The sequence below is a fragment of the Crinia signifera genome, chromosome 1 (genome assembly GCF_055691185.1).
Source record: "Crinia signifera chromosome 1, ASM5569118v1, whole genome shotgun sequence".
Taxonomy (NCBI): domain Eukaryota; kingdom Metazoa; phylum Chordata; class Amphibia; order Anura; family Myobatrachidae; genus Crinia; species Crinia signifera.
In genome coordinates this window covers 56,548,696-56,575,304 of record NC_139217.1, presented here as the reverse complement: position 1 = coordinate 56,575,304, position 26,609 = coordinate 56,548,696, and the positions used below count along the sequence as shown (strand labels likewise).

Sequence of the window (26,609 nt, the reverse complement as noted above, 5' to 3'; positions counted from 1 at the left end):
AGGACGTCATGCTGCCTGTTACATGCGAGCCCACGTTCTCATCTACTATACTTACAGAGAATGTGTCCATACAGACAGTGATTGTAGCAGGGGTTCTGCGGCAGGACGACATGCTGCCTGTTACATGCGAGCCCACATTCTCATCTACTATACTTACAGAGAATGTGTCCATACAGACAGTGATTGTAGCAGGGGTTCTGCGGCAGGACGTCATGCTGCCTGTTACATGCGAGCCCACGTTCTCCTCTACTATACTTACAGACAATGTGTCCATACAGACAGTGATTGTAGCAGGGGTTCTGCGGCAGGACGTCATGCTGCCTGTTACATGCGAGCCCACGTTCTCATCTACTATACTTACAGAGAATGTGTCCATACAGACAGTGATTGTAGCAGGGGTTCTGCGGCAGGACGTCATGCTGCCTGTTACATGCGAGCCCACGTTCTCATCTACTATACTTACAGAGAATGTGTCCATACAGACAGTGATTGTAGCAGGGTTTCTGCGGCAGGACGACATGCTGCCTGTTACATGCAAGCCCACGTTCTCATCTACTATACTTACAGAGAATGTGTCCATACAGACAGTGATTGTAGCAGGGGTTCTGCGGCAGGACGACATGCTGCCTGTTACATGCGAGCCCACGTTCTCATCTACTATACTTACAGAGAATGTGTCCATACAGACAGTGATTGTAGCAGGGGTTCTGCGGCAGGACGTCATGCTGCCTGTTACATGCGAGCCCACGTTCTCATCTACTATACTTACAGAGAATGTGTCCATACAGACAGTGACTGTAGCAGGGGTTCTGCAGCAGGACGACATGCTGCCTGTTACATGCGAGCCCACGTTCTCATCTACTATACTTACAGAGAATGTGTCCATACAGACAGTGATTGTAGCAGGGGTTCTGCGGACAACGCTCACAGGTCAGCTGTATCAAGCTTTAAAAAGTGATGAAGTGGAGAGTGATAAACAGCCAGCCAATCAGCTCCTACCTGTTATTTTTCAAACCCAGCCTGTAACATGGCAGTTAGTAGCTGATTGGCTGGCCATTTATCACTCTCCACTTTATCACTTTTTGAAGCTTGATACATCTGGCCCAGGGGTCTGTACCAAGAAGCAAAGTGATAACAGTCCCGTGGTCAGAGTGAGGAGGTCACATTAAATTTATCAGATCGGGCCCATCATTGTCACATCGTGGGTGCTTTTTAGCACCCGCGATGTGTTGGACCCGATCCTAGGAGTGTGTTAGCAGTGAAGCACCGCTGGCACACACCTACTGTTTATGGGGCGAGCAGTGGGGTTGGCGCAGCAGCTAGGTGCTTGTATCAGTATTTGCCGGGCTGTGGGGCGGGAAGCGGCTGCTGACTGTGAAAAAAAATATTTTGAAAAGACTGGCCGGACGCTGATTGGCTGAGTGAATTCTCTCAGCCAATCAGATGGACGCCACCCCCTTCCCCAATACAGATGGTGACTGCTCCACCATCACTGACTTCTACTGCCCACCGCTGATCTGTAATCCCCCTTTATTAATGAATGATTGTATTTCCTACCAGCAGGCTAACGATCAAACAATTAGTGTGACTGCCGAATGACGACAGACCTGCTAAGCTGATTACCGTGTCTGTATTACCGTAGGGAAGTGTAGGTATATAATCTGCCAGGTAGAACGCTGTCTCATTGTTTGGCTACAGCTTGGGATGTGAGGAACAGGGTAAGAAACAAATAGTCATGCATCAGTGATTTTATAGCTGGTAGATTAGAACTTTAGTGGTTAAATCCGTAATGCTTTCTACCATTGTCTTCTTATAGAAGTGTTCTATTGTTATCACATGTTTATTATATACGGTGTGCTGGGGTTTAGTGTTATCTGAAGGACAAATATTGTGCTTTTTTAGGCTACAGTGAGAGTGCTTGTTAATGGAATATACTGTATGGGTACTAGATCCGCGGTAATGTCAGAGATTGGGCTGTAATAATGTTAGTGAGATCTGTCGGCAGAAATCTCACATCCCGTCCAAAACATCAGCAGCTCTTGTATCTCCTAAATAGATTATCGGAACGTTCATTCTTTGTCGGCTTATTCTGAAATATATTTACTCAAATGTTTCGTTTTGTTTTTCGGTATTATTCACCTTACTTTGCTTCTTAACCCTTTGAGTGCCAACGATGCTGTAAGAGATCCTCAAAATATCCGCTACAAATGCCGGTACCGCTCACAGCAACTGCTTTTCTTTTGGGTGCAATCTTTACCTAAACTTCAATGAATTGACTTTTCTGTATTTGTATTTATTTATACTAAAAGAACAGTCGCTGTGAGCGATGCTGGCATTTGTAGCGGATATTTATATATTTATGTAGCGGATATTCACATATTCCGCAGCGCTTTACAGAGAATATGTTGGAACGGTCACATCAGTCCCTGCCCCGGTGGAGCTTACAATCTATATTCCCTACCACATGTACACGCACAGACATTCTAGGGTTAACTTTTGTTGGCAGCCAATTAAGCTACTGTACCAGTATATATTTTTGTATTGTGGGCGCTAACTTGAGTACCCAGAGGAAACCCATGCAAGCACGGGGGGGAATATACAAACTCCGCACAGTTAGAGCCATAGTGGGAATGGAACCCATGACCTCTGTGCTGTGAGGCAGTAATGCTGACCATTACACCGTCCAAGCACAAGTGTTCAGTTATGTGTCACAAATAGGCCCCTTAGCATACCTCCCAACACAACCCATTCCAGGAGGGACACAATGCTTTGCTCCTAGACTTCCTTGCCAGTGGCAGTTGCAGAGGTGGGACTGCACCATTTTGCAAAGTTCACATAGGGGAGCCACACAGTGAGTCCCGGACTGTGGTATTTGCGGTGGCAGTTGGTGGGGCTCCCCTATCTGAATTTTAAACTCTGCTGCAGCCCTGCAACTCTACAACTGCCACGGGCATGGAAGTCCGGGAACAGAGCATCTTGTCCCTTCTGGAATGGGTCATGTTGGGAGGTATGCCTTAGTGTCTCCACTAAGGGGCCTATTTATGAATACTTGCAAGATATTCCCCCAAAAACATGTTTTGGGGGCAATACCCACAAATATGAATGATCACCACAATGTACCATGGAGGGTCCAATATAATATGTACAGCATATTATTATTATTATTGCATTGTATTCCTTAGGCGCCACAGGTGGTTCACAGTGCCATACGTAGGACACAAATCCCAACAATACAGGGTACACAGAACTTAACATTATAGTAACCGAAAAACTAAAAGCATATATAGATTTATCAATCTGCAGCGGCTCTTCCATGTCCGTCGGCAACCACAGTTCCTATAGGTATCTATAGGGGTTGCAAAGATGTCAGATTTACCAAGCCTGGATGCCTTATGCATACTAGACAATAAGGGGTACATTTACTAAGATGGGAGTTCTATTGAAGATGGGATGTTGCCCATAGCAACCATCCGATTCTATCTGTTATCTCCTAGAAGGCGCTAAATAAATAAGACGACTCAGATTGGTTGCTATGGGCAATATCCTAACTTCAGGAAATCATAACCGCAACCTCTACTTTCGTAGCATTATAATTGTTCTTATTGTTTTTGTACCTGTTGTGCCTGATGCAAGAGTTCCATACGTTCATGCAGGATCTGGCTGTCAAACTCCCGGCTTTGTCGTAGGATCTGCCGTCGTAGTTTTTCCACCGCCGCCCGCAAGTCTTCCCTCTGCGCCTCATTCAGGCATTCGCTGACTCTCCTCCCAGGCTCGTGCTGTAAAGCGTTATAGAGTGTGGCCTCCAGCTCCTGGATTTTCTAGCGCGAGTTCCGCCATTCACCAGCAGTTGAGTGTTCAAGAGATAAAAAAAAACATGTGTAGGAGAAAATAAGGACCTGGCAATATACCAGTGTACCACATGTTAGGAACCCCACACAAGCAGCACCTAAAGTATATCTGTCACCCAGTGGCAATCCTCCTGATTGAGGTGAGATGAGTAACACAAGACAGTCCACAGAAAAAACTAATATAAGCCACGCCCAATGTGTTATAGAAGACGATACAGAACAAAAAGGGGGGGGGGGGGGCTTGGTGACACGCTGGTTTCAACTATGTAACAAACACTGTCCAACTGTTAGATTTGTCAATATAATTTGACAGGTACACTTGATAGATTTATCAATGAGTGATATTCTTGTTATCAGTCATAATAAATTATAAATGATGCTTCTGTCAATCACATCCCAACTGTCATGTTTGAAAAATGACAGGAGCTGATTGGCTGGAGGACCTATCTTGATAAAGGGCACTGAGCCCGAAACGTTGACCCACAACGTTGTGTGTTTTTGCATCTTTAATTATTATTCATCACTTATAAGAAAACTTAGGCATGCCATCTACTGCAACTGTAATATATATATATATATATATATATATATATATATATACATATATATATATATACATATATATACACACACATAATCAGCGTCACGGCGGCACTCAATCAAAATAACCACTCACAGACGTCTAGTCAAGGTCATATATACTGTATATATACACATACACACACATACATTTATTTTACAGGTTGTGCCATTCTTTTTCAAACACATACTGTAAAATGACAGAAAATTAACTCATTTTTCGAACAGCCCGTAACATTACAGGAGCTGAGGCGGATACTTTCTCCCCAAGGCTTGATACATCTCCCCCCAGGTCATCTGCTTAGTTTAATGTTCATAGACATTTGCTTTTAGAATTTACATACAGTGCTCAGAGTTACTGCTTGTGAACCACAAAAAGAATGTCAAATACACATGATTATTGTCATCAGAGTACGTCCAACACAATGACCACTAATCCACTATAACTGTGTATTACCGCTAAGCGTAAGCCTGTCCATACTAAGTGCTTACCATATGTGCTTGATCAAGAGCTTGCTTCCGGTAGTCAAGTTCTTCTTCTAAATAGCCTTTTTGCTTGCTGAACAGCTCCTAATGGTGACAGATAGGAGTGACGTTAGTTAGTCAGGGCTGGAGGGAAGGGTAGAACCCAGTAAGTTGCTACAAGCATGCATCTGGGTGGCATTCTAACACTGGCCAAGCACAATTAGGGCATGTTAAATGCAATTGTGAAGGGATGCAGTCAGAATTCCAGCGGTAAGGATACCGGTGTTCACTATAGTGATGCCAGCATCACAAGATCGGCGCCGGCTGTCCAAAATGATTAGGTATATTTACCTGACCATGGGGGTTATTCTGATTCACTCGGAAAGGCACAATCACTCTCTAATGGACAAAACCATGTGCACTGCAGGTGGGGCTGATGTAACATGTGCAGAGAGTGGTATATATGGGTGGGGGGGGTGTACTTCAAACTGATATCTATATTGCAGTGTAAAAATAAAGCAACCAGTATTTACCCTGCACAGAAAGAATAAAACACCCAAATCTAACTCTAATGCACATGTTACATCAGCCCCACCTGCAGTGCAGCATGGTTTTGTCCATTAGAGAGTGATTGTGCCTTTCCGAGTGAACCAGAATAACCCCCCATGTCCAGATTTCCTCCTTTGGGATGCCAGTGTTGGAAATTTGACCGCCGGTTGGTTATCTGTATGTATCCCATTGTGAATAATGCAGAATGTGCCTTAGAAAGCCTTATTTGTCAGGGATGGCTCTGGCATATTCTGTTGTGTGCATATTTATATAATTGCTTCCATGAATTATTTTTTTCTGATGTATTAGAGAAGTGTTTGAGGTTTTGTTGATGTCTAAAACCAAATAGCTATATACATGAATGTACTGTATTAGAACGGTTAGGACGGAGTGGTGGGGATGGAACCACAGCGGAGTGGTGTGTCAGAACAGCAGAGATGGGGTGGGGCAAGACAGAGTTCTAATAGGTGAATGGCTGACAGATGACCAATGAGAAGAGCGGTCAATGGAGTGGATAAAGTTTACAAAAACTCCACTTACTGGCAGTCTTACCTTCTCATTTTCCACATCAATCATTTTCTGTGTCAGCGCGGATTCCGTCACTTCAATCTGCTTTAACCACTGTAAAAAAACACAAACAATACCGGCAGCCATTAATAAACTCAATTTGGAGCTTGCTGTTCTTTTACCTCTTTACAGATACAGATGAACTGGATTCAGTATGAAATCCCGGCGGTCGGGATCCCGGCGTTCAAAATCCCGACGGCCGAAATCCCGACAAGGGGGGGACGTGGATCGCCCCCCCCCCCCTTGCGGGCCCGGTGCCTCGCTACGCTCGGCACGCTAATTTATTCTCCCTCCAGGGGTGTCGTGGACACCCACGGAGGGAGAAAGTGTCGGGATTTTGTCGGTCGAGATTCTGAACGCTAGGATCCCGACCGCCGGGATTTTAACTGCATCCCGATGAACTTGGTCTTATTTTGTATATATCTGTTCTTAGTTACAATAACAATTTACATGTTAAATATCTCCCCCTATTATTGCTCTTGACCAGGGTTGGGGTGCCGGGATTTAAGACCCGTCTTGACCCTTTCACACCACAGAAAAACCCGGGTTTTTCAGCAAATTCCTGGGTTAAAAAGCTTTAACCCGATAATTTGTGGGTGTGTGAATTGGGGTCAGGCTGCACCCGGCACTCAAAAATGCTGGGTAATTGCTGGGAGGCCGGTGTGAAAGGGGTATAAGTTTATACACCATGTACTTGTCCTGTATTGCCTGGAACTGTAAGTCACTGTGGGGTAGATTTATTAAGCTCGGTGAAGTGATCAAGTATCTGGTTTTTATCACCAGACAATCAGCTCCTAACTGTGAAGTTACAGGCTTGGTTTGAAAAATGACTGGTTTTTATCACCGGCCAATTAGCTCCTACCTGTCATTTTTCAAACCAAGCCTGTAACTTCACAGTTAGGAGCTGATTGGCCGGTGACAAAAACACTTTATCACTTCACGAGCTTAATAAATATACCCCAGTATTCTTGGTTTGCTCATTTGTTTATTTTGTTACTCTGTTATCAGGCGTGGAGAACCCTTGTGGTGCCATATAAACAAAGGCTAATAATAACAATTATAATCATAATCAGAACTGCATTTGTTTTAACAAATATTCTATAATAATGGCCAGGCCAAGAGGGCAGATGACAGAAAATACACAGACCGATGGACATTCTTCAGACGCAGGCAGCAGATCTGCGAAGCTGGCAGAGGGCCTGAAATGGGAGTGTGACCTCTACAAAAGGGGGCATGACCTCACAGTAATGCCGTTACTGTGAGCCACACCCCCTGTTTTCTTCACTATGCGGCATACCCAGCGCTCTGTGTGAGCTGAGCTGCCCCAGCCCCTCTGTCTTCCATGCATAAAGAGTGTGTGCATGCGCGCAGCTTCTGTTCATCACTGCTAAGAGCAGCAAGTTACAGGGGTACTCCCAACTGCCCCCTCCCACCTGACACTACTGCCCGTGGGTCAGATAGTGGGACAGTGTCAAAAAAGGAGGATGGGGTCCCGTGAAAGTTGGGAAGTATGCCTACAGTGCTGCTCAGCTATAGGGCGGGATGTACTAAACTAAAAATGTGGTAAAACCCACGTTTTTGGGGGGTTTAAAGCATTTTCGGATGTACGAATACCCGACCGCCGCGTCATCGCATCGCATTGCATCCTTCTGACTGAAGGGGGGAGGAGGAGGCACTGGAGACAGCATGCTTAGCTGTCCCGCTGTGAGGGGAGGAGGAGCCACCCAGGGAGGTGACAAAGACCCCCACAAAGCACACCACATCACAGGTATCGTGGGGGGCACTGCGGTGCTAGCCGCATATGTTAATATGTGCTAGCATCGCTGCGGCCGGCCGGCGAGGGGCAGCGAGGCATATTAATACATCCCACCCATAGAAGTAAATATTATACATCAAACCTTCTAAAGAGAATATACATGATAAATGATGTCCAGAAGCTGATTGGTTGGTATAGGCAACCTCCACTTTTTTTAAGGTTTGATACATCTCTCCAGGGCAGTGGTAGCAACGATGCTCACATACTCCTCTACTGAAATGTGCCAACAGATCTAGGGTTGACCAAAGAGCAGCAATTGTTGTCACCATTAATGGCTGATCCCTCATGGCAAGGGCCGGCCCCACTACCCACATGTGCAGGCTCTGTCTGCTCATAATGGATACTATAAATGGCTCAGTACTGATGGCTATAAGTCAATGGCAGAAACCCATCAACCATCGATGGCAAAGCCGACAATTGTCATTCCTAAATGGAACTCACTGCAATATAAGAAACAGAACACTATAGGGTAAATTCATACTTCGCTACTTTGGTTTTTAGGAGGTTGAACCGCAGGCATATGCGAGTTCCTGGCAAATCTGGCCAATGTTTTAAAGTACAATGTATTTAAAGGGCATAGACAACAAGGTTTTGCCTGCTCTGTAATTGGATGAAAAAAAAGAGCTGCTGTCAGTCAACATAGCAGGGGGTGATAGAGGCTCAGTGAAGAGGTAGCTTCAATTCTAAAACATTCACAAACATTTGCATATACAAAACAATTACTTGTAAAAAATACATAAAAAACAATTCATATTTCATGTTCTTCCTATGTAATATAATATATGTCCACAGTGCAAAAAGTGTATATCTGTTTTTTTAATTGTTTTTTATGAATTGTTTTTTATGTATTTTTTACAAGTAATTGTTTTGTATATGCAAATGTTTGTGAATGTTTTTATATGAAATTGTATAGACTGCAAAGCAGCAGAAAAACCGCACGCTGTTTAAAGACAGCGCAGCTGTTTTTGATTGCTCCTAGCCAGGGCAATCAAGAGACTGTCATGTGTGACGTAGAATTGAAGCCAGGCTACAAAGAGGGAGCTGACCGACGCCAGGACCAGCCCTCTGACGAAGTCCTAGTGACGAAACGCGTAGGGGCGTGGCCTGGCGTCGGTCATACCTGTGGAGACGAGACGAGTGGTGAGAGCACTTCGGATCGTTTATGCTGCTTGGAGCAGCGCTAACACATGCTGTTTACACCCGCGGTTGTGCCTAACCGTCACCTCTGGTACGTGACCCAGTCCTCACTTTGCTGCTGGACTCTGTACTTTTATCATTTTGTCTGAAAATAAAACTTTATAAGCACTATGGGAGCGCTCCTCTCTTCTCTTTTAGAATATATATATATATATATATATATATATTAAAAAAGATTTTTTTTTTTTTTTTAGTAAAAGCAGATATTAAATCAGCTATGTTCTGCTTAGAGGAGGAAGGAGCTTATTATTCTCCCGGTGAATATGATCACCACCACCATCGCTGTGTAGACAGCAGCAGAACAGATAAGGGTAGCAATGTATGGTAGACAGGGCTCTGAGTCATTATCTTTAAACAGCGCTCAGTTCTATCAAACTACTGTGAGAATCAGCTGACTGCGGTTTATGGACGCTGCTACATCTGATATCATCAATCTCACGCTGATACACCCTACTGAGTAGTGATAAACAGGGCAGTCCTGTTACATTTAAGCAGATTAGCTCTCCACTCAGAGATGTACTCTGGGCCAAATTCAGATTTGCACGGAAACCCGATGAGTTACATACAAATCCGATGGTTTGGGGTCTGTGCAGACGCATATCGCTTGCAGACCCCTGTTACGCGCAGCATGATTGACATGCTGCAGCTTCTTTTGGGGGTGGGGTGGAGGGGCGGAGCAAGGGGTACCCAACACTGTTCTTTAAGGTTGGGATGGTGATTCTAGTTGGATCCTGAGGTGCAGTACTTGGAACTCGCAAATGCTAACAGGAGGCGTCTATTTCCTAGACGCTTCCTGCTCTTTTTACATTTTGTTTACATAGATGTCACGGATGCCTGTTCAAATACTTCAATCTGAGCAGCTCCGGCCGTGCCTGGGGTTCACTTTGGTCACTCGGGTCCCCTCTTTGAGGTACACTGCCACCAGCCAATGCCTGATTTTAGCGCTTTTCAACTGCGCAAGGCGCGGCTTGGCTCGCACCTGACCACACAATACAGTATACAAATGGTAACGCTCTCTCCGTTGACTTACAGGATCCTAAGAACACAAAACCAGAACTGAGAATTATATGATTTATTCCTAGAAATACTACAGAGCTTTAGTGATAAAATAGTTACAAGATATTACAATGATTTTAAAAGTACACACAAGATAAATGCAATTCAGAAATAAAAGGTAATAAAAAAAGACAGAACTGTATTTTACACCTAAGTACAAATCCTGACGTGGGGGGTCTCTCCACATGAAAACAACGGTTGCTTCCAGCTAGATGCTGCTCCCCAAGAAGTGACAACTAGGTATTGAAAGGGACAGAGGTTTTATCTGCAGCCTCCCTCATCCCTCCCACCCTTGGGATTTTTAACCCTTCTCTTGCTGATCACTTGGGAATGTCCATTCTTTCACAAGAAGAATTTGTCTGCAGTTTCCAAAGGGATTGATAACTGGCAGGCTTCACTGACAAGAGGTCTAAACTATATGGGGGGGAGACCAGCTCTGTTCTCCATGGTTTATGAGGGGTCTCAGATCTTTATCTGACATCCTACCTTCAAAGGATTACTACAGATGGTCAATCTGAGGGAATACAGACCTCAAACTCCCAGGGTCACCTACAGTTTACATACAGAATACAAGACATGCCCTGATCTCCCACATAATAATCACAGGAGACATACCTGTGGTATAAGATCTGATTTCATGCACTATATCAATCTTCTGTATCATTGTGAAATTGGTTGTTTCACAGTGGTTGGTCTGGTTTCATCTGAGACATCTATCTATCTATCTATCTATCTATCTATCTATCTATCTATATATATATATATATATATATATATATATATTTTTTTTTTTTTAAATATCTTTATTTATAAAGGTAAATGACAGACAAAAAATACAAAGGGAGTATCCAATTGGGCGGGAGACTTTGCCAGCAAAAAAACTTGCAGACCTTGTGTCCCATATTGAATGACCGCAGGAATGCCTGTTCCTGATCATTTCAAAACCCTGTACAGTGAGCAAAAATGTGGTCTCAAGAGCTCATAGTTATCTCCCCTCCATCTCTCCTACATTACAGTGAAAACATTCTATAGGTTGACAACTGGACATACTGTAGGGACTACATGCCAATAGCTTAACTGTAACAATAAAAATTAATGAAATAAGAATATCTGATCAGTGCCTCAACAAATAGCCAGGACACGGCAGCCACCTCAGGGGTTCCCAGTATTGGGACTTTCTTTAATTCTTATAAGTTATAACTGGTCCCAAAAACATGGAGAAATCAGTTAAATTATTTCAGAAATGGATAACATAAGTACATCACACATAAGCCATGTTGTGGGAGGTGCTGTAACCCAGGTTTGCCTACCCTGAAATTGGGACCCCCTCCCGGCCCCAGAAAGGGGGGCAAGCCTCCCGGATTTATACCTGTCTCCCGCAGTCCCCCCCGTGGACGAGGGTCGGTGGGACCAAATGACACGTTCGCATAATTGTAGCCCCCGCTGTGCAATGCCTGCAATACCGGCATTGCACCGCAGGGGGCATGTCCATGAGGACACATTTGCACTGGCAATGCCCCCAAACTTTAATATCTCCGTAGCTCCGCCCCATCCGCCCTTTCCACCACCCCGTCAGCGGCCCTGCCCTCCCTGCCTCTCCCGGAGAGGGCAGCTCAAAAGTAGGCAACCTGCTGTAATCGTATATCAGCTACAGTAGGAACCTTGGGTCTGGTTCAAACCTGACACATGGCTGATAATTTTCAAAGCCCTGCGATCCGGTGTATACCACCCTGCCAGGGTGAATCCCGACCCTGCAGGCCTGGGAATGGCTTAGCACGTCTTGCGAAAATATCACAGCCCTGCGATTAGCTGCAAATCCATTCGCAAACCGCTCAACATTGAATGATTTTCCACTGTGTTCAGTCTCTGTGAGTGCTACGTCACATGACTTCTCCTCAAACACCTGGGCACGCCTGCATTTTCCCTGACACTCCCAGAAAACAGATGTTACCACCCACAAATGCCGGCTTCCTGTCAATCACTCGGCACCATTTTTCATAGAAAATCTATCTGAATCATAAAACGTCATGTAATTAGCTGTGGCCTATCTACAGTATTCCTTCTGCGTGGATTCTCTTTTCCGGTACAATTGAGTGATACGTAGGATCCAGCGGTCCCAGGAGAATGTGTCTACGCTGCTACATGCCCTGTACTTGTCTCGGGGGGAGGCAGCTTTATACAGAGCGCTAAGCAACCCACAGACACAACACTACGCTCTCTAAAAGAGAGGAAGCTTCAGAAATTGTCACACCAGTTCTTTCAATACTAATCTCCAATTAGCAACTAAATCAGATTAATGGTCCCATTAAATAATGAGAACAGCTTTGTGGCCACAGAGTCTGATTAGTATAAATAAGCCGTGATTCTTTGGCTTCATTTTATCACCTGTTTCACACAACCCCCCCTTACCCAGATTATGCCATCTCCCCATCTATATAATTACATAGAAAGCTCTAATTGTGCCCACGCTGAAATACTGAAATAAGAGTTGCACAGTACTAAATAAACGGGGCTGATATGAGCGAGATAATGCAGTACTGAATGGATTATGCTGGGATTCAATCATTTTTGCTCAGATCTGATTTTTTTTTGTCTCATTACTATTTTCTTTTAAATGACAAACTTAAAAAAAATCTGACAGTTATTTTGAAAACGTCTTTTAAATTTGAAGCTGATAATAGGCATTGTTCTAATGAGTTCTATGAACATTCCATGTACCTGCAGATAACATCAAACGCAATCCAAGTACTAAGAGCAAATATGTAAAGATCAGCTGACTGGCCCATATTTTATTTCCAAAACAGATGCAGTGTTGTTCTTGGACAGCCTACAGAAAGAGGAAAGTCCTAAGATATTCGCCATGTAAGTACTTTGGGACGGACCAGGTTATAGTTTGGGTTCAATAGAATGGGTAGATATATCCTTAAATATACAGGATTTGCTTTGGGTTTTCCTTTCAGCTAAATGGATATCATTTCAGTAAAAACTGTATAAGCTGTAAGCAAGGGCAGTCACACCCCAGGCCAGGCATTCCCAACCTTGGTCCTCAAGGCAGCCCCATATACATGGTGAGATATTGGCTAATTGTCAATTTTGACTAAGCAACTATGACTAGATGCACAAGAGATTTTGACTTAGTAATTTTGTCTAACGAATGATAGTCAAAATTGCCTTGCCTGCACAGTCTATCTACTGTATGCTAGGAGATACTGACTTATGGGGCCTACGCACGTAGCGATATACAGGCATTTTCTGTGCGATTTAAAAATCAGTACTCTAGAAACCCAAACAAACCTAGAATTTGCCCACAGATGCCCATTGCCAGCATATTATTTGCCCTACATACTGTATGCCTGCAATAATAATGTACACGGTGCGCTACCATGTAGTGTATGGTCTGTACCTTCTCACAGAGTGACAGCACAGTTCCCGCCTGGATTACAGCCACCTGTTCTTCATTCCGCAAATTCTGAAAGAAAAGACAAGATTACAGTATGTACATCATACAGGTTCTAATGTCTCCATGTCCGAGAGGAACAGATGTAACTTTTCCTGACCAACTACACCCTCCACCCTGTTCCCCTATACTACATGTTCTAATAATGCCATAAATGTTCTCATGTTATAGGCTGACCTGATAGGCTGTATTCTCATGTGGAAATGGAGACAAATAGGGGTCAATTCAATTAAGGGTGAATTGTCAGTGATTCTGGCAATGTTCCTCTGATACAGCAATGTCATTCTGATTTCTCCCCTAAACCGGCCGCACTGGGGTGCTATTAAAATATACAATTTATGTCTTAAAGGAAGTCTGATGTGTGCATTGCATTGTCAGCATCACTTCTAATTGAATCAACCCCCCAAGTGACTGCATTCAGTGTGTAGACAGTTGAGTTTAAATCCAAGTGGGTTAAAGGAGGTTGTTTAAAGCAACTCTAACCTTACCTCTCAAGTACCTAACCAAAATGTCCCCTCCCACAACCTTACCGTAACCTCCCCCAAACCCCTCAGCCTAACCGTAACTTTCCCCGGTGCCTAATCGTCTCCCTAACCCTTATACCCTCTCCTGCAGCCTAACAGTAGCCCCCCCATGTAACCTCCCCCTAAATCCACTCTTCCCCAATGCCTCTCTTACTGCCTAACCCTAAGGACCCCATTCTCTAGTCCGACTTGTCCTAAGGACAAGTCGAACCAGTTTGCCCTTGAGCTGCCCATGGTAGCTCCCCGGGATGATCACTTACGATTTGGCACTTGATGTGCCATTTTTACATGCAGTTTCTAGGCAGCGGCTAAGAGCAAGTAGCGGTAGGTGCCAGGCGGTGGGAAGCGGCTTCTGAATTAAAATATATTTCGAAAAGAGTGGCTGGCCGGTTATTGGCTGAGAAAATTATCTCAGCCAATCAGCGACCAACCAATCAGCTTCAGGCATTTTATCGGCTGTGTCTGAGAAAAATGACAGAAGCTAATTGGTTGGTATTTTAAATCACTCCAAGCTTGATAAATCCACCCACCCCCCTCCCCTCCCCCAGACCACACTCTTTGTATGCCATCAGACAATCAACTGGTAAATTAAGGTTAGCGTTTTAAAAATGATATCTGGTTCTGTGTAAACACTGTACCTGACATTATTATGTGACTTGTCTTACACTGTCACTGTGACATGTCAGCCTGAGGGTGCTCTATCCTTACAAGGTGACCTCTAATCTATTGGGAATCCTACAGGTTATCAGAAGCTGCAACTGTGACACGAAACAGAATGAGCCCCGGACAAATCTCATCACTTAAGCTCATGGATTTGTTACACTCCAATGATTCATGAAAGGCTCATGGCCACTGACCCACAATCAGCTACTGTTATATTGTATATTTTTCCATTAGAACTATTGGGAAGATCGAATAGATTATATTGTTAAAATCTTGGGGCACACATTGAGAGTTTTTTCATCTGGATTCCACACTCTCTGCCCACATAAAACTATGGTGAACATTTGCACCTCTGCAGTATGAATCATGCCCAATGTGTAGGCTATGGGTCGCATGCGGAGATGTATCAGGGGGCAGGGGCTTTATAACAGAGGATAGGTCCTGTGTGCATACTCCAGGTGCTGCCCCTAATCTCTACAGTTCGGTAGACTCTGGCATTGTGCCAGAGTATACTGCACAGGTCTCTGGAAACATGGCGTCCTCCATGTTCCAGAGACTAATCTCACTTCTCTGCATGCACATCGGCCATTTTTGCTGGGCATCAACTGTGCAATTTATTGCAAACCGCCTCCTGGACCCTCAGTTCTGACCCCATCAGTCCAAGTCTGTTGGGTGAAGCCCCCTAAATTTAGGACTTTCCTGGATATTCCAGAAGAGTTGGCAAATATGGTTGTATATAACTTGGGTATCCTGGTGATATCTTCAGGAAGATGGTGTTGCACACAGGAAGCAAAGACTTTGGGAGTGTGCCAGAATCTTTGCTCTCTAGTGTCCACCATCAGCTGCTACAGGCCGGGAAGGAGGAGGGGCCCCACTTCCTAATCAAGTAAGGTAGGGTCATGCTACATTAAACATAGGGAGGTCATGTGACACAAAAACAAGGCATTTTGAATACATTAGCAAAATGGGTATTTGCTGCATTCCCACCTCTACAGGGGAGCTACCCAGGGTCGTCTTAACACATAGGCACACTGTGCAGCTGTCCAGGGACACACAATTCTAGGGTCCTTCAAGCACGAGTGGGTTGTGGTCACATAATCAGTGCATTTCTACCTGCCTGCAGCCAGCCAGTGTGCCAGATCAAGCGTTTACATATTCTTATTTTAGGATGCTGATTGGTGGATGGTTGGAGCTATCTACCAATCAGAGTGCCAACAGCCATTTACTGTATGTGAGCATGTGGAGAGATGGGACACTTAAATCCACTAGTATAGAACATGGGGAATATGCAAGAATCATCATGCATTGGGAAGTAGGATAATGAGGGGGATACTGTGCAATTACCCCATTATCACCAAGTATATCCAGCTTCTTCATAAGTTCTGAGATATCCACGTCCTGGAAGAGAGTGTCAACATCATGACTACACAAGACCCAAACAGCTCATGTCCCAGCTGACAGTAACACTCCAGATATACAGCACACAGAACAGCATGAAGCAAGCGCACAGACAGCAATGCAACCAGAAGGCAGACGGTGGTCTGGAGAGATACATACCATGCAGCTATATCCTGCAGGCTCTCTATGCCCCTCTGAGGTCTGCAACAGATTGTAGAGCAATCAGCTGCAGGTCTCCTTGAGTCTAGAGCTTGACTACTCAAGCATCAATATGTGAGGATGTTCTATAGGGGGGTGGGGGTGTAATAAAAGGACATACCAGAGGGCACAAATACTAGTAGCACTAGCACAAACGTATAATAGTTTTGTTACCTAAACATTAAGGCATAGAATTAGTGCACTATATATTCAAATAGGGGAACTGCCACTCCAAAATGACTCAATGGCAGTGGGTGTGGCTCCCCTATTTGAATTTTGGGCTGTGCTACAGCCCCTCCCCTGGATCCGCCACTGTGAATAACCCTTACAAATTTATACACAGATTGTTATTAGGTTATGGTTTAGCGGATATATGCCATGGGGAACTAGTCAGTGGCTGTCCATGTGCTTGTATTTCAATATGAGCGAGCATAACGTGATGTGGTGACTTCTCTGAACATATTCACATCTCCCATCACTTCTGATACTCATTACTCATGTGTAGTCTGACAACACCATCATTCAGTCCTCAGCGATCATGATCGCTTATAATTCAATGCTCATCATAAACTTGATGGATCTGACAAATGATGTTGATATAGGATGGATAGCAATGTCCAGTTTGATGACTGATGGGAAATGTTTTCACCTATGGTGGCAGGCCACAATGGTAAACCTCAGCGTCTGATCCCTGATGGTGAATACCACCATGTGCATGAACAAAGCATTGATGGTTAGAAAACCATTCACCATCGAGGCAGAGCCGTCATTGGTCACCACTACACAACAGCTGTTACCACCACTGGATATTTTCATTTTCCCTATGTTTTTTTTTTTTTTTTTTTTAAGTAATAGGTTTCCTCTAAAGACTAATTCTAGGAAGAGCTGCATTAGTAAACACACAGCGGATCAGATAGACTGAGGCATTAAACACTGCTAGTATATTTTCCTTTCTTCTTTTATATTTTTTTGATCTTATATATTAATTTTCCATTTTGAATAAAAGATGAGTCATTATTGATAAAGGGAGCTTATCTTTTTGTAACACAGAAGCTAAATTGGGTCTGTTCAACCAACACTAATTTACTCGGGAATGGTGGACCCAGGGCACTTGGCCCTATGTGATATTGGCCTTATATGTGGTATAGTAAACTGCATAGTCAAAGGGAGAGATGCAGCAAACCTTGGAAGTAGATCAAGTGGAGAAATGGTACATAGCAACAAATCAGCCCTTAACTAGAATCTTATTGGTTGCTATGGGGAACTTCACTTTGAAGCTTTGATACGTCTCCCCCAAACTGACAAGACTGCCAATACCATACCTGTGGTTATCATAAGGGCCCTTAATACAATTTACCATGATGGATAAATGCTGGATAATTTTTTACGGTGTATGCCATTAAAGATGACATTTTCAGATTATTTAGTTCAGTCACATTATAGCCAAACACTTAAGTCTCAGAGAAGTAGAATTAATACTAATCAGCCTATCAGAGGGAACAGATCACCTGCACATTGGAGGAAATAAATATTGGTTCAGACAACAAAATGGCCGCTTTCCATCTACCATTATACAACTTAATAGCAGTATCTTGTCTTACACTATGCACATAGATGAGGGTGACCATGCATGACAGTACAGTTAGGATACCATTGACAACATATTGGAGGAACGCTTCTGTTCACATGTCTGCAGTAATGAGGGGTTAATGGCAGTGAAAAGACATGGGATGCACCAGAAGATGGAAGTGAATCTGCATCTACCTTAATTCCTTCCTGCTGACAGAAAAGCTGTAGAGCGCTTCCATTATTTTCTGGGAAGCTGGCTATATGGAGGTTAAAGGCTGGAGACCTTCTTTCTCTCTCCTGGGAAAAAATGTGTTATTTTACATTTTTTTTTTTTACCTAATAGAAAAGCTAAAAAGGTCATGGAATATTGCCCTGATATAAACACACAGTGGATATGTGGAATCAGACTGGGGCCCATTGGTCAATAGAAAAGGGAGGGAAAAAAAGTAAAATTTACGGAACAAGCAAATTTTATAGACATCATTTAGTCAGGAGTTCACCCTCAGACACCTTTACATTTATTGTCTTGTGCTGTATGCGCCATCCTGCAACTTTTCTAAATCGTACTGTGTCACCATTTTGGTTACTTTTATGAGTTTTCAAAGCCCTTATATAATATAGCCCTTGGATCAGTGGTTCCCAAACTGGGTGCTGCAGCTTGGGTTGAGGCTAGATTCCAATCAAATTAGTTTTAGTTCATGCATACATCCCAGCTTTGCTAAGCAGCAATGTGGAACAGGGATGGCCATCGATCATCGATGATTCAAAACCATCAATTGTTTATGGTCAATGTAGAATAGTTTTGCCATCGATGGGGGAGAACCAGATGGTTTCCCTCCCTCAATGTCAAGCATAAACATATCGTTTTTTCCCCCCCAAGGGGTCGGAAAACGAAGCATAGCTCCACCCCTGACACCCATTAAGCCCTGCCCCCATGTTTTGATTGGTCTACAGGCCAATCAGTCAAAGGAAACGGATGACCATCTATAGGTAAATACTTCGATGGTCATCCGTTGCATAGTATGCCATTATCTGTGGCCAGTTGCACTATTGCCATTGATGGTTGTGGTTGAAGGGTGCATGGCCTTAAGGCAAATCCCCATTTACACCAACATAGGGGAATGCCTGCACCATTTACCCAATTTAATCATTTTAGATTCATTTTTCAATAAGAAACTTTCAGCCTAGGGGTGCCATGAAATAACCGCTGATACTCCAGTACGCCATGATATAGGAAAGTTTGGGAACCACTGCCCTAAAGTATGTGAAAAATACAAAAAGACAGAATATAAAGCAATCTGTTGTTTGAAAAATTGCAGGACAGCAGAAATTAAATCCTAAAGGTAGAAAAGCCTTTTAGACAAATATTTTTGTACTAAAACAACCAAAGACTTACACAAATAGACATTCTATCTAGAAGCAAAAGCTCAGATTTAAAATAGAATTTAACTATTTTAGATCATGTACAGTACCAATTAAATAAATAGTTCAGACTCATGCATACAAATTAAATGCATTTTACACCAATAGGGAACACGTTAGGGTCAATACTAATTTTTATTTTTAGAAGAGTTATTAAATCTACCCCTAGTAATCCAAACATGAAGTCAACTGTTTAGAACCTCCACGTAAGAGACGTCTTTCCATACAGGTAAGGGAGATTAATGGTTGAAATGAGCAGAGATCATAAATCGGATGCCGGGTGATGGCCAGACTGTTGGGATCCCGACAGTCAGTATACAAACAGCGGAATCCCGACGATTCAAATGCCCGACAGTTGGAAAACTAACTGACAGGGGCTATTCTCCCGCGTGGGAGGTCCACGCAAAGGTGCTTCTTTGCTCTTGTCCCCTTGTCAGAGTACCAGGCTTCGGGATTTTGGTACACCGACCGTCCAAATCCCGACTGTCGGGCTGTCATACCACACCCATCATAATCGTCACCAGAGCCTTCATTATTAAGCCTACTCCCAGGTTTTTCTCCTCATTACATGTCTATTGAGGTTTGGTTAACACAAACATTTTGGAGGGGCTTCAGAACAAAACAGGTTTTGAAGATGTGCGTTTCCCTTGAATGGTCTCTATTATACATTATTAACCAATAGCAATTATTTTATGTCTGCATGTGGTGATGCCATTCTTACAATATAGGCTATATTTATCAAAGAAATGTATTTAAAATACAATCCAAAACATAATATACTTCAATATATGTGACATAATGGGGATTGGGATTGATCAAGAAAGTATTCGGCATGCTGTATTGGCTCAGCTGCAAAGGAGTCTGGGAATTATGGGACAATAGCGGCTATATTAACAGGCAACACTTGTGCACTTACAGCATTCGCTAGCTTAGTGCTGCCACAGATATCTCTCGCAAAACTCATGTGTGTTGTACATATCAGGAGATACACAGGTCGGGATTAGGTTTATTCTTAGGTTATGGTTTAAATACTGTAAAAAAAATGCAGTTTCAACATTCTACTGTTATAAACAGTGCGCACCTCCTGTCACTCACAGCAAAGGAAAAACAGCACAATGTATCCTCAGCCAGGCAATAGAACATATTTATTGATATTCGTTTCACCCTAAAATTGGACAGACATCTAACCTGCTGGGTTGCAGAGTAATTAACAGAGCAATTAAGTAACATTTATCTTCGTGACACCATGCGAAAATGAGAAATGACTTGACGGCTGAATACATGCATTCTGATCCTTACAGAATATGATGAAAGGGACCATTGCATTGATGTGGCAATTCCTCACAACCTACTATCAAGGTCTCTGGTGCATAGTAATTAAGCACATCTGAACTCCAATTATTCTCATTTCCATATCTACAAAAATACGACCACAACATGAAAACAAAGAATAGACGTGTCTCTAGTTTGATACAATGGGGGGGTACAAAGCGGATTCACGTTACGGTGAATCTAATTCTCTCTGCACATTTAACATCTGCCCCCCTGCAGTGCACATGGTTTTGTCCATCTAAGAAGGATTTTGTCAGAAAGAATGAACTAGACTAAGGCCCCATGTAACTAATCAACCCTGTTCTTGGCACATAGCCCACATCCTCTACTCCCTTCACTGGTTGCCTATAAGATTACGAATCATCCTCAAGATTATTGTACTGAGTTCCCTACATGACCAAGACTCACGGTATCCAAAGCAGCCTCTGATTCCATATTGTCCCACCCGATTACTATGATCAGTAGATAAAGGATTTTCAGCAGTACAGTATGTAGAACGTCCTGTAATTCATCTGGGGGTCTAGCTTTTTAGCCATGCGGCTCTGACTCGATAGAACTCACTTCCCCGCACAGCACGAGAGACTCCCACTCTACAATCCTTCAAAAACAGACACAAGACTTTCCTGTTTACTTAAGCATTTCCAAAATTCCTGTAAAAGCTTCTCTGTACTTCATTGTTCCTGTACTGTATTACGTTCATTCTATCTGTTAAGCGCCTTGAGTCCTAATGGAAAAAGAGTGCTATATAAATAAAATGATCATTATGTATTAGGTACCACGATGTCAGAGAATGAAATAAGTATTTTTTAAAAATTAAACCGAGCACATTCCCACTGATAACCATGTAAGGTTCAGGTTAGTCATTAAATAAAGTAAATCACCTGTTTGTACTGCTGAAATACTGGGGCGGCTGTAATTTCTCTACAGCAATTAATGGAGACTATTAATTAAGGTTTTTGTCACTGTAAATAATGTACGCTAAATTAAAGTGGCTATTTACAAAGTGTGAAACACAGGACATATCACAGATTTATCATAAAAAAGACGCAGAGTAATGCCTTCCCCAAACAATGTATGGGGAGGAGGATGCTGCAGTGCAATTTGTCAAGCTCAAACACCAAAAGCTAGCAGATACTTTCCCCTACGGAGTAGCCTGGCTGGAAAGAGATTCTTATTCTTCCCCAGTTGGCTGGAACAGTTTGTCATGCCTATCCCAATGTTGTGGCCATATGCAAACCTAGCAAATGTTTCATTTGGTGCAAGTCATGCTGAAACTGTGGGTTCCACACAGTATATGTAGTAACGGGAAGAGCTTGATAAATAGGCCCGTGTAAAGGAAATTGGGATGCTGTATTAGTAGCCTCTATCTTCATATATAGCTAACTTTTTTGACATTTCATTCCATTTAACAGTTTTCAATATAGTTCAGTTCTGAATCATCCGCCTTACGAGGTTATTGATGTTATTGCGTATTTTGAATACATGACACCATCAAGACGTATACAGCTACAGATAGGACACTCTCCACATGACTACACGTGATAGTCAATGCCGAGGTTATGCTCATTGTGTGTCTGTATTCCTTCATCGGGGCCTCAAGAACCCATGCCTTGGATGGCATCCCTAGTGTAAATAACGTCCTGTGTGCGCCATCTATAAAGTGATCCATATGCGGAAGTTTATTTTATTTTATTCCATGTGAAGTGTGTCTAGAAGCAGTTAAAACCCTATTGAAAAGCTAATGGGATCTGTAAATGTCTTCACTGCTCATGGGAATAATCAGGGTGTTTGGTAGAACATAACAATGCAATTCATACTCGTCTACTTTTAAAAATGTGGTTTTATGGGATGGCCATTGTCCACTGATGGTTTGCTACGGACGATCGTGCTATCGATGGTGGAGAACAGATGGTTCTTTGCCATTTATGCCTGTGATGTAGGAATGGATTATTTTTATACCCCTGTGCAGGGAACAGTTTAGTTCTGTCCCCAGCCTGGGCTAAAGCCCCACCCACTTCTCTGGATGCTCCATCATTTACTAGTGCAGGAAGTGCCAACCATCAATGGTTCCCAGGTTTCCCAGGCACCTTAAATGATTACCCGACCAATATCCCTCCCTAGATTATAGGCATGACTGTCCATTAAAAATATGGCGTCTTCACGTAAACGTCATGAGGCACCCCAGGGTGCCACAGCACACAGTATAGAGACCCCTACTCTAGCTCATCGGCCATTTTCTTGTAGCACACATGCTTCTTATGCTTCTCAATGGTGTTTCCTCCATGTTTGGCAAAAAAGTGTGACATTATCCTCATCCTGCTGTGCCCACCAAGCCTGGCCACAAGTAGATTGACTGATCAGGGAGATTATCACTACATTTCAGGAAGTCTACCTGACATTCAGTAAGAAATAATGATGTAAATCTGTCAAAATGAGAGGATGTTAAAACCATGTGTAGTTATGGCAACCGTATAATAGATAGAGGCTAAGGAGGCTATTAATAAGGATTTTCTACCAGCACTCAACGCAATTTTCATTTTGGGAATTTCTTTTAAATAAAAATGATTGCGACTTAAAATATGTTGCTTTTCTCATCCCTGTTCATCAAAAATTACAGTTTTACTGAGTAACAGCGAACACAGGACTACATGGGTAATTGTGACCTGCAACAGCCTGCGCGTGTATCAAAGTCTTACTAGAATCTCACAAGTGTCCATCTATGGCAGGGGTGGCCAAACCGGTCCTCAAGATCTACCAACAGTTCATGTATGTCAGGCCACCTGTGGATCTATAGTAGGAATGAATGCAGCAGTTTTGAAAATGTGACAGTTAGTAATGACTATGGCTGTGCACCAGCTAGGTGATTTGGGTCATGTGACAGTAATGACTACAGCTGTGCACCAGCTAGGTGACCTGTGAAATGTGACAGTTAGTAATGACTACAGCTGTGCACCAGCTAGGTGATTTGGGTCATGTGACAGTAATGACTACAGCTGTGCACCGGCTAGGTGATTTGGGTCATGTGACAGTAATGACTACATCTGTGCACCAGCTAGGTGACCTGGGAAGTGTGACAGTTAGTAATGACTACGGCTGTGCACCAGCTAGGTGATTTGGGTCATGTGACAGTTAGTAATGACTACAGCTGTGCGTCAGCTAGGTGATTTGGGTCATGTGACAGTTAGTAATGACTACAGCTGTGCACCAGCTAGGTGACCTGGGAAATGTGACAGTTAGTAATGACTACAGCTGTGCACCAGCTAGGTGATTTGGTTCATGTGACAGTAATGACTACAGCTGTGCAACAGCTAGGTGATTTGGGTCATGTGACAGTAATGACTACAGCTGTGCACCAGCTAGGTGACCTGGGAAATGTGAGTTAGTAATGACTACGGCTGTGCATCAGCTAGGTGACCTGGGAAATGTGAGTTAGTAATGACTACGGCTGTGCACCAGCTAGGTGATTTGGGTCATGTGACAGTAATAACTACAGCTGTGCGCCAGCTAGGTGATTTGGGTCTTGTGACAGTTAGTAATGACTACAGCTGTCCACCAGCTAGGTATTTTGGAAAACGTGGACCGTTGGTAGATCTTGAGGACCGGTTTGGCCAACCCTGATGGGATCACCTACATGTCTCACAGAGACTGCACAGACCTGATTGCAATTCACAGACAAGGAACAGATCTGGTATGGGGCAGCTCTCTAATCCCTTCCCAGCCACTGCTCCCAAATCCGGACACCTGGGGCCTCATTCAGGTTTGATCGGTATGGCCCGAACTTGTGCCAGTGATCAATGTTGTGGGTCTGCGCATGCGCGAAAATACGCATGTGTAGACCCGTTGTGCAAACGCCTTCACGTTTTATAGGCATTTCCCTTGGAACGCAGGTGGGCCAATGTCTGCTCGGGGTGGGTGGATGGCGTCCCATGACATCAGTGCCTGCCCCCTTTTCATCCATCTCCATCAGTCAGCTGGATTGACTTATCTGCGAGTGGGACAAAATTCGATTATCAGCGACCATCGAATGATTTTTCCCCTGTACGCCTGTTGGCGAAGGGGACGTGTAAGCGTACACATCCCCTCAGATGCAAATGCGGGGATTCACACTATGGGAGGGGCGGACATTTGCTTGGGCGGAGTTTACCTGTTTGCTAGGCAGCGAAAATACGCTGCTTAGTGAGCAGGTCTGAATCAGGCCCCTGATTTTGTCCAGCAGATATCTGTTAGTGGATGGTTGAGCCGTGGCCAAAATAACCAATCCACCCAGCCCAACCTTTCCAAATAACCTTCACAATAACCTTCACAGGACAACTCAGAAACACAGCTACTGTACTAGTAAGATAGAACACATTGCATCTATGTTAAAAATGTGATGTATCAGTTAGCACGACTCTCTACGAGAACTGTTTATTACCGTTTTTTCATAATGGTACCCCCCAAAAAGGTTCAACGCAACCGATTATCTGGTACGGTGGCACCAGAGCAAAGAGAGAACCCTCTACGTGCCAGATACAACACAAGGACATCCATACGGGTAATTTTAGTATTTGAAGATGGAACGTAACAAATGGCTTCATGCTGGGTAACATCAGAAAATGGAATATTAGAAAACAAACAATTTAAACGACGTGCAAGAAATGAGATGGTATAAATGAGAAACAACTAAATCCAAGCGCTTTTTTTTTTTTTTTTTTATTATGACAAAAAAATATTTTAAAATATATATATATGTGTCTGAAGACACATGTAAAATGAATTAAACATGCAGGGTTGTAAAACAAAGACATTAAAATGAACAGGGTGAACAGAATTGCTAGTGTGCGTTTTCATGCTGGACATGCAGAACACAAGATGGTAGGTGTGGGCTAAACATGGAACAATCATTTTATTACAACATACAAGTAAGTGCAGTGTACGGCTTACGATGGCCAGTCTCTTGCCAATTTGTAACGTCTCTTCAAACTACAGTAATTTAAGGCATCACGCTCTAGTGACACTTCCCACTCCCAAATATCCATGTGCTTTAAAGGTGTATTTTGTATTAAATATATTTCATAAAAGACTCAAAGGTAATTTCTGCTCCTGGGGACAGTTTACAGAGAGAATCTCTTACTTCTAGCTCTAGAACGCGGAATTCTAACAGTTCGTTCTGGTCTCTCGCGTCCTGGATTTCGTTCTTCAGCTGGCTCTCTTCCAGTTCAAATTTATAGATCTGAAACAACACCATATTGTGAGACCACTTGGTCGGAGCTGAGAGACCGTACTTACACATCTGTACGAATTATACTTACTGAAGTAAACATGGGCAACTCAATTTACTGAGAATATCACAAATAATACTGTATATGCAAAACATTTATGTTATCTTAATAATGATCCATAGCAAGGCCATTCCAGCAGAGCAGCTGCACGGGGGTGCAATGCAACAACCACCACCAGGGTAGAAGGACTTTGCAGTAACCACCAGCAGCACTGCAAAGCAATTCTAACTTCTGGTCTCGGACGCATGACGTATTGGTCCCTCCTGCAAAGTGCACTGCAGTGACTTGGATACTGAGGATGCCGCCAGGTGCTGCTGCGGAGGTTGAGGAAGAGGCTGCGGGCTCCACTGAAACTAGTTCTGCTGCGCGACAACCCTGGCAACGCCAACAGTAATGGGATATGATAAATCTTGGATTCTGCTGAAAAAAATACAACTAGTCTCTGAGTCTGACAGGTGAATCTTCTGTGGAGACAATGAATGCTTTTTGTTCCCTATGGGGGAAGATAAGTGTGGGGAGCAATGTGTATGCTTTTTCTGTTTTCCCAGTGGGGAATAATACAATGAATTTCTATCACAGGGTGCTTGTAGATTTGAGCTGGCCCTGCTCCGTACAAAGGACTAAGTGGAAACCGTGAGCTGCATGTCATTATTTCAGTGGTGTTTAGTTTGGAATATTACATAAAAACATTAATCTAATGTCTGACAG

General features: G+C 43.3%; 1 protein-coding gene across 6 annotated transcripts in view; it reads right to left on the bottom strand.

The window, feature by feature from the left end:
* The window catches only part of JAKMIP1 (janus kinase and microtubule interacting protein 1), a 320,143-nt gene that overhangs the window by 10,964 nt on the left and 282,570 nt on the right, over positions 1–26,609 (bottom strand). For 5 of the 6 annotated variants that reach the window (XM_083155504.1, XM_083155462.1, XM_083155470.1 and 2 more), the window contains exons 13-19: positions 25,754–25,852; positions 18,082–18,183; positions 16,066–16,119; positions 13,481–13,546; positions 5,982–6,062; positions 4,920–4,997; positions 3,615–3,818 (exon numbers count right to left, since the gene is read on the bottom strand). In XM_083155504.1, the coding sequence (XP_083011630.1) occupies positions 3,615–3,818; positions 4,920–4,997; positions 5,982–6,062; positions 13,481–13,546; positions 16,066–16,119; positions 18,082–18,183; positions 25,754–25,852 (684 nt within the window). The remainder of the gene's footprint in view (positions 1–3,614; positions 3,819–4,919; positions 4,998–5,981; positions 6,063–13,480; positions 13,547–16,065; positions 16,120–18,081; positions 18,184–25,753; positions 25,853–26,609) is intronic. The other variant, XM_083155496.1, reaches the window with a different exon arrangement.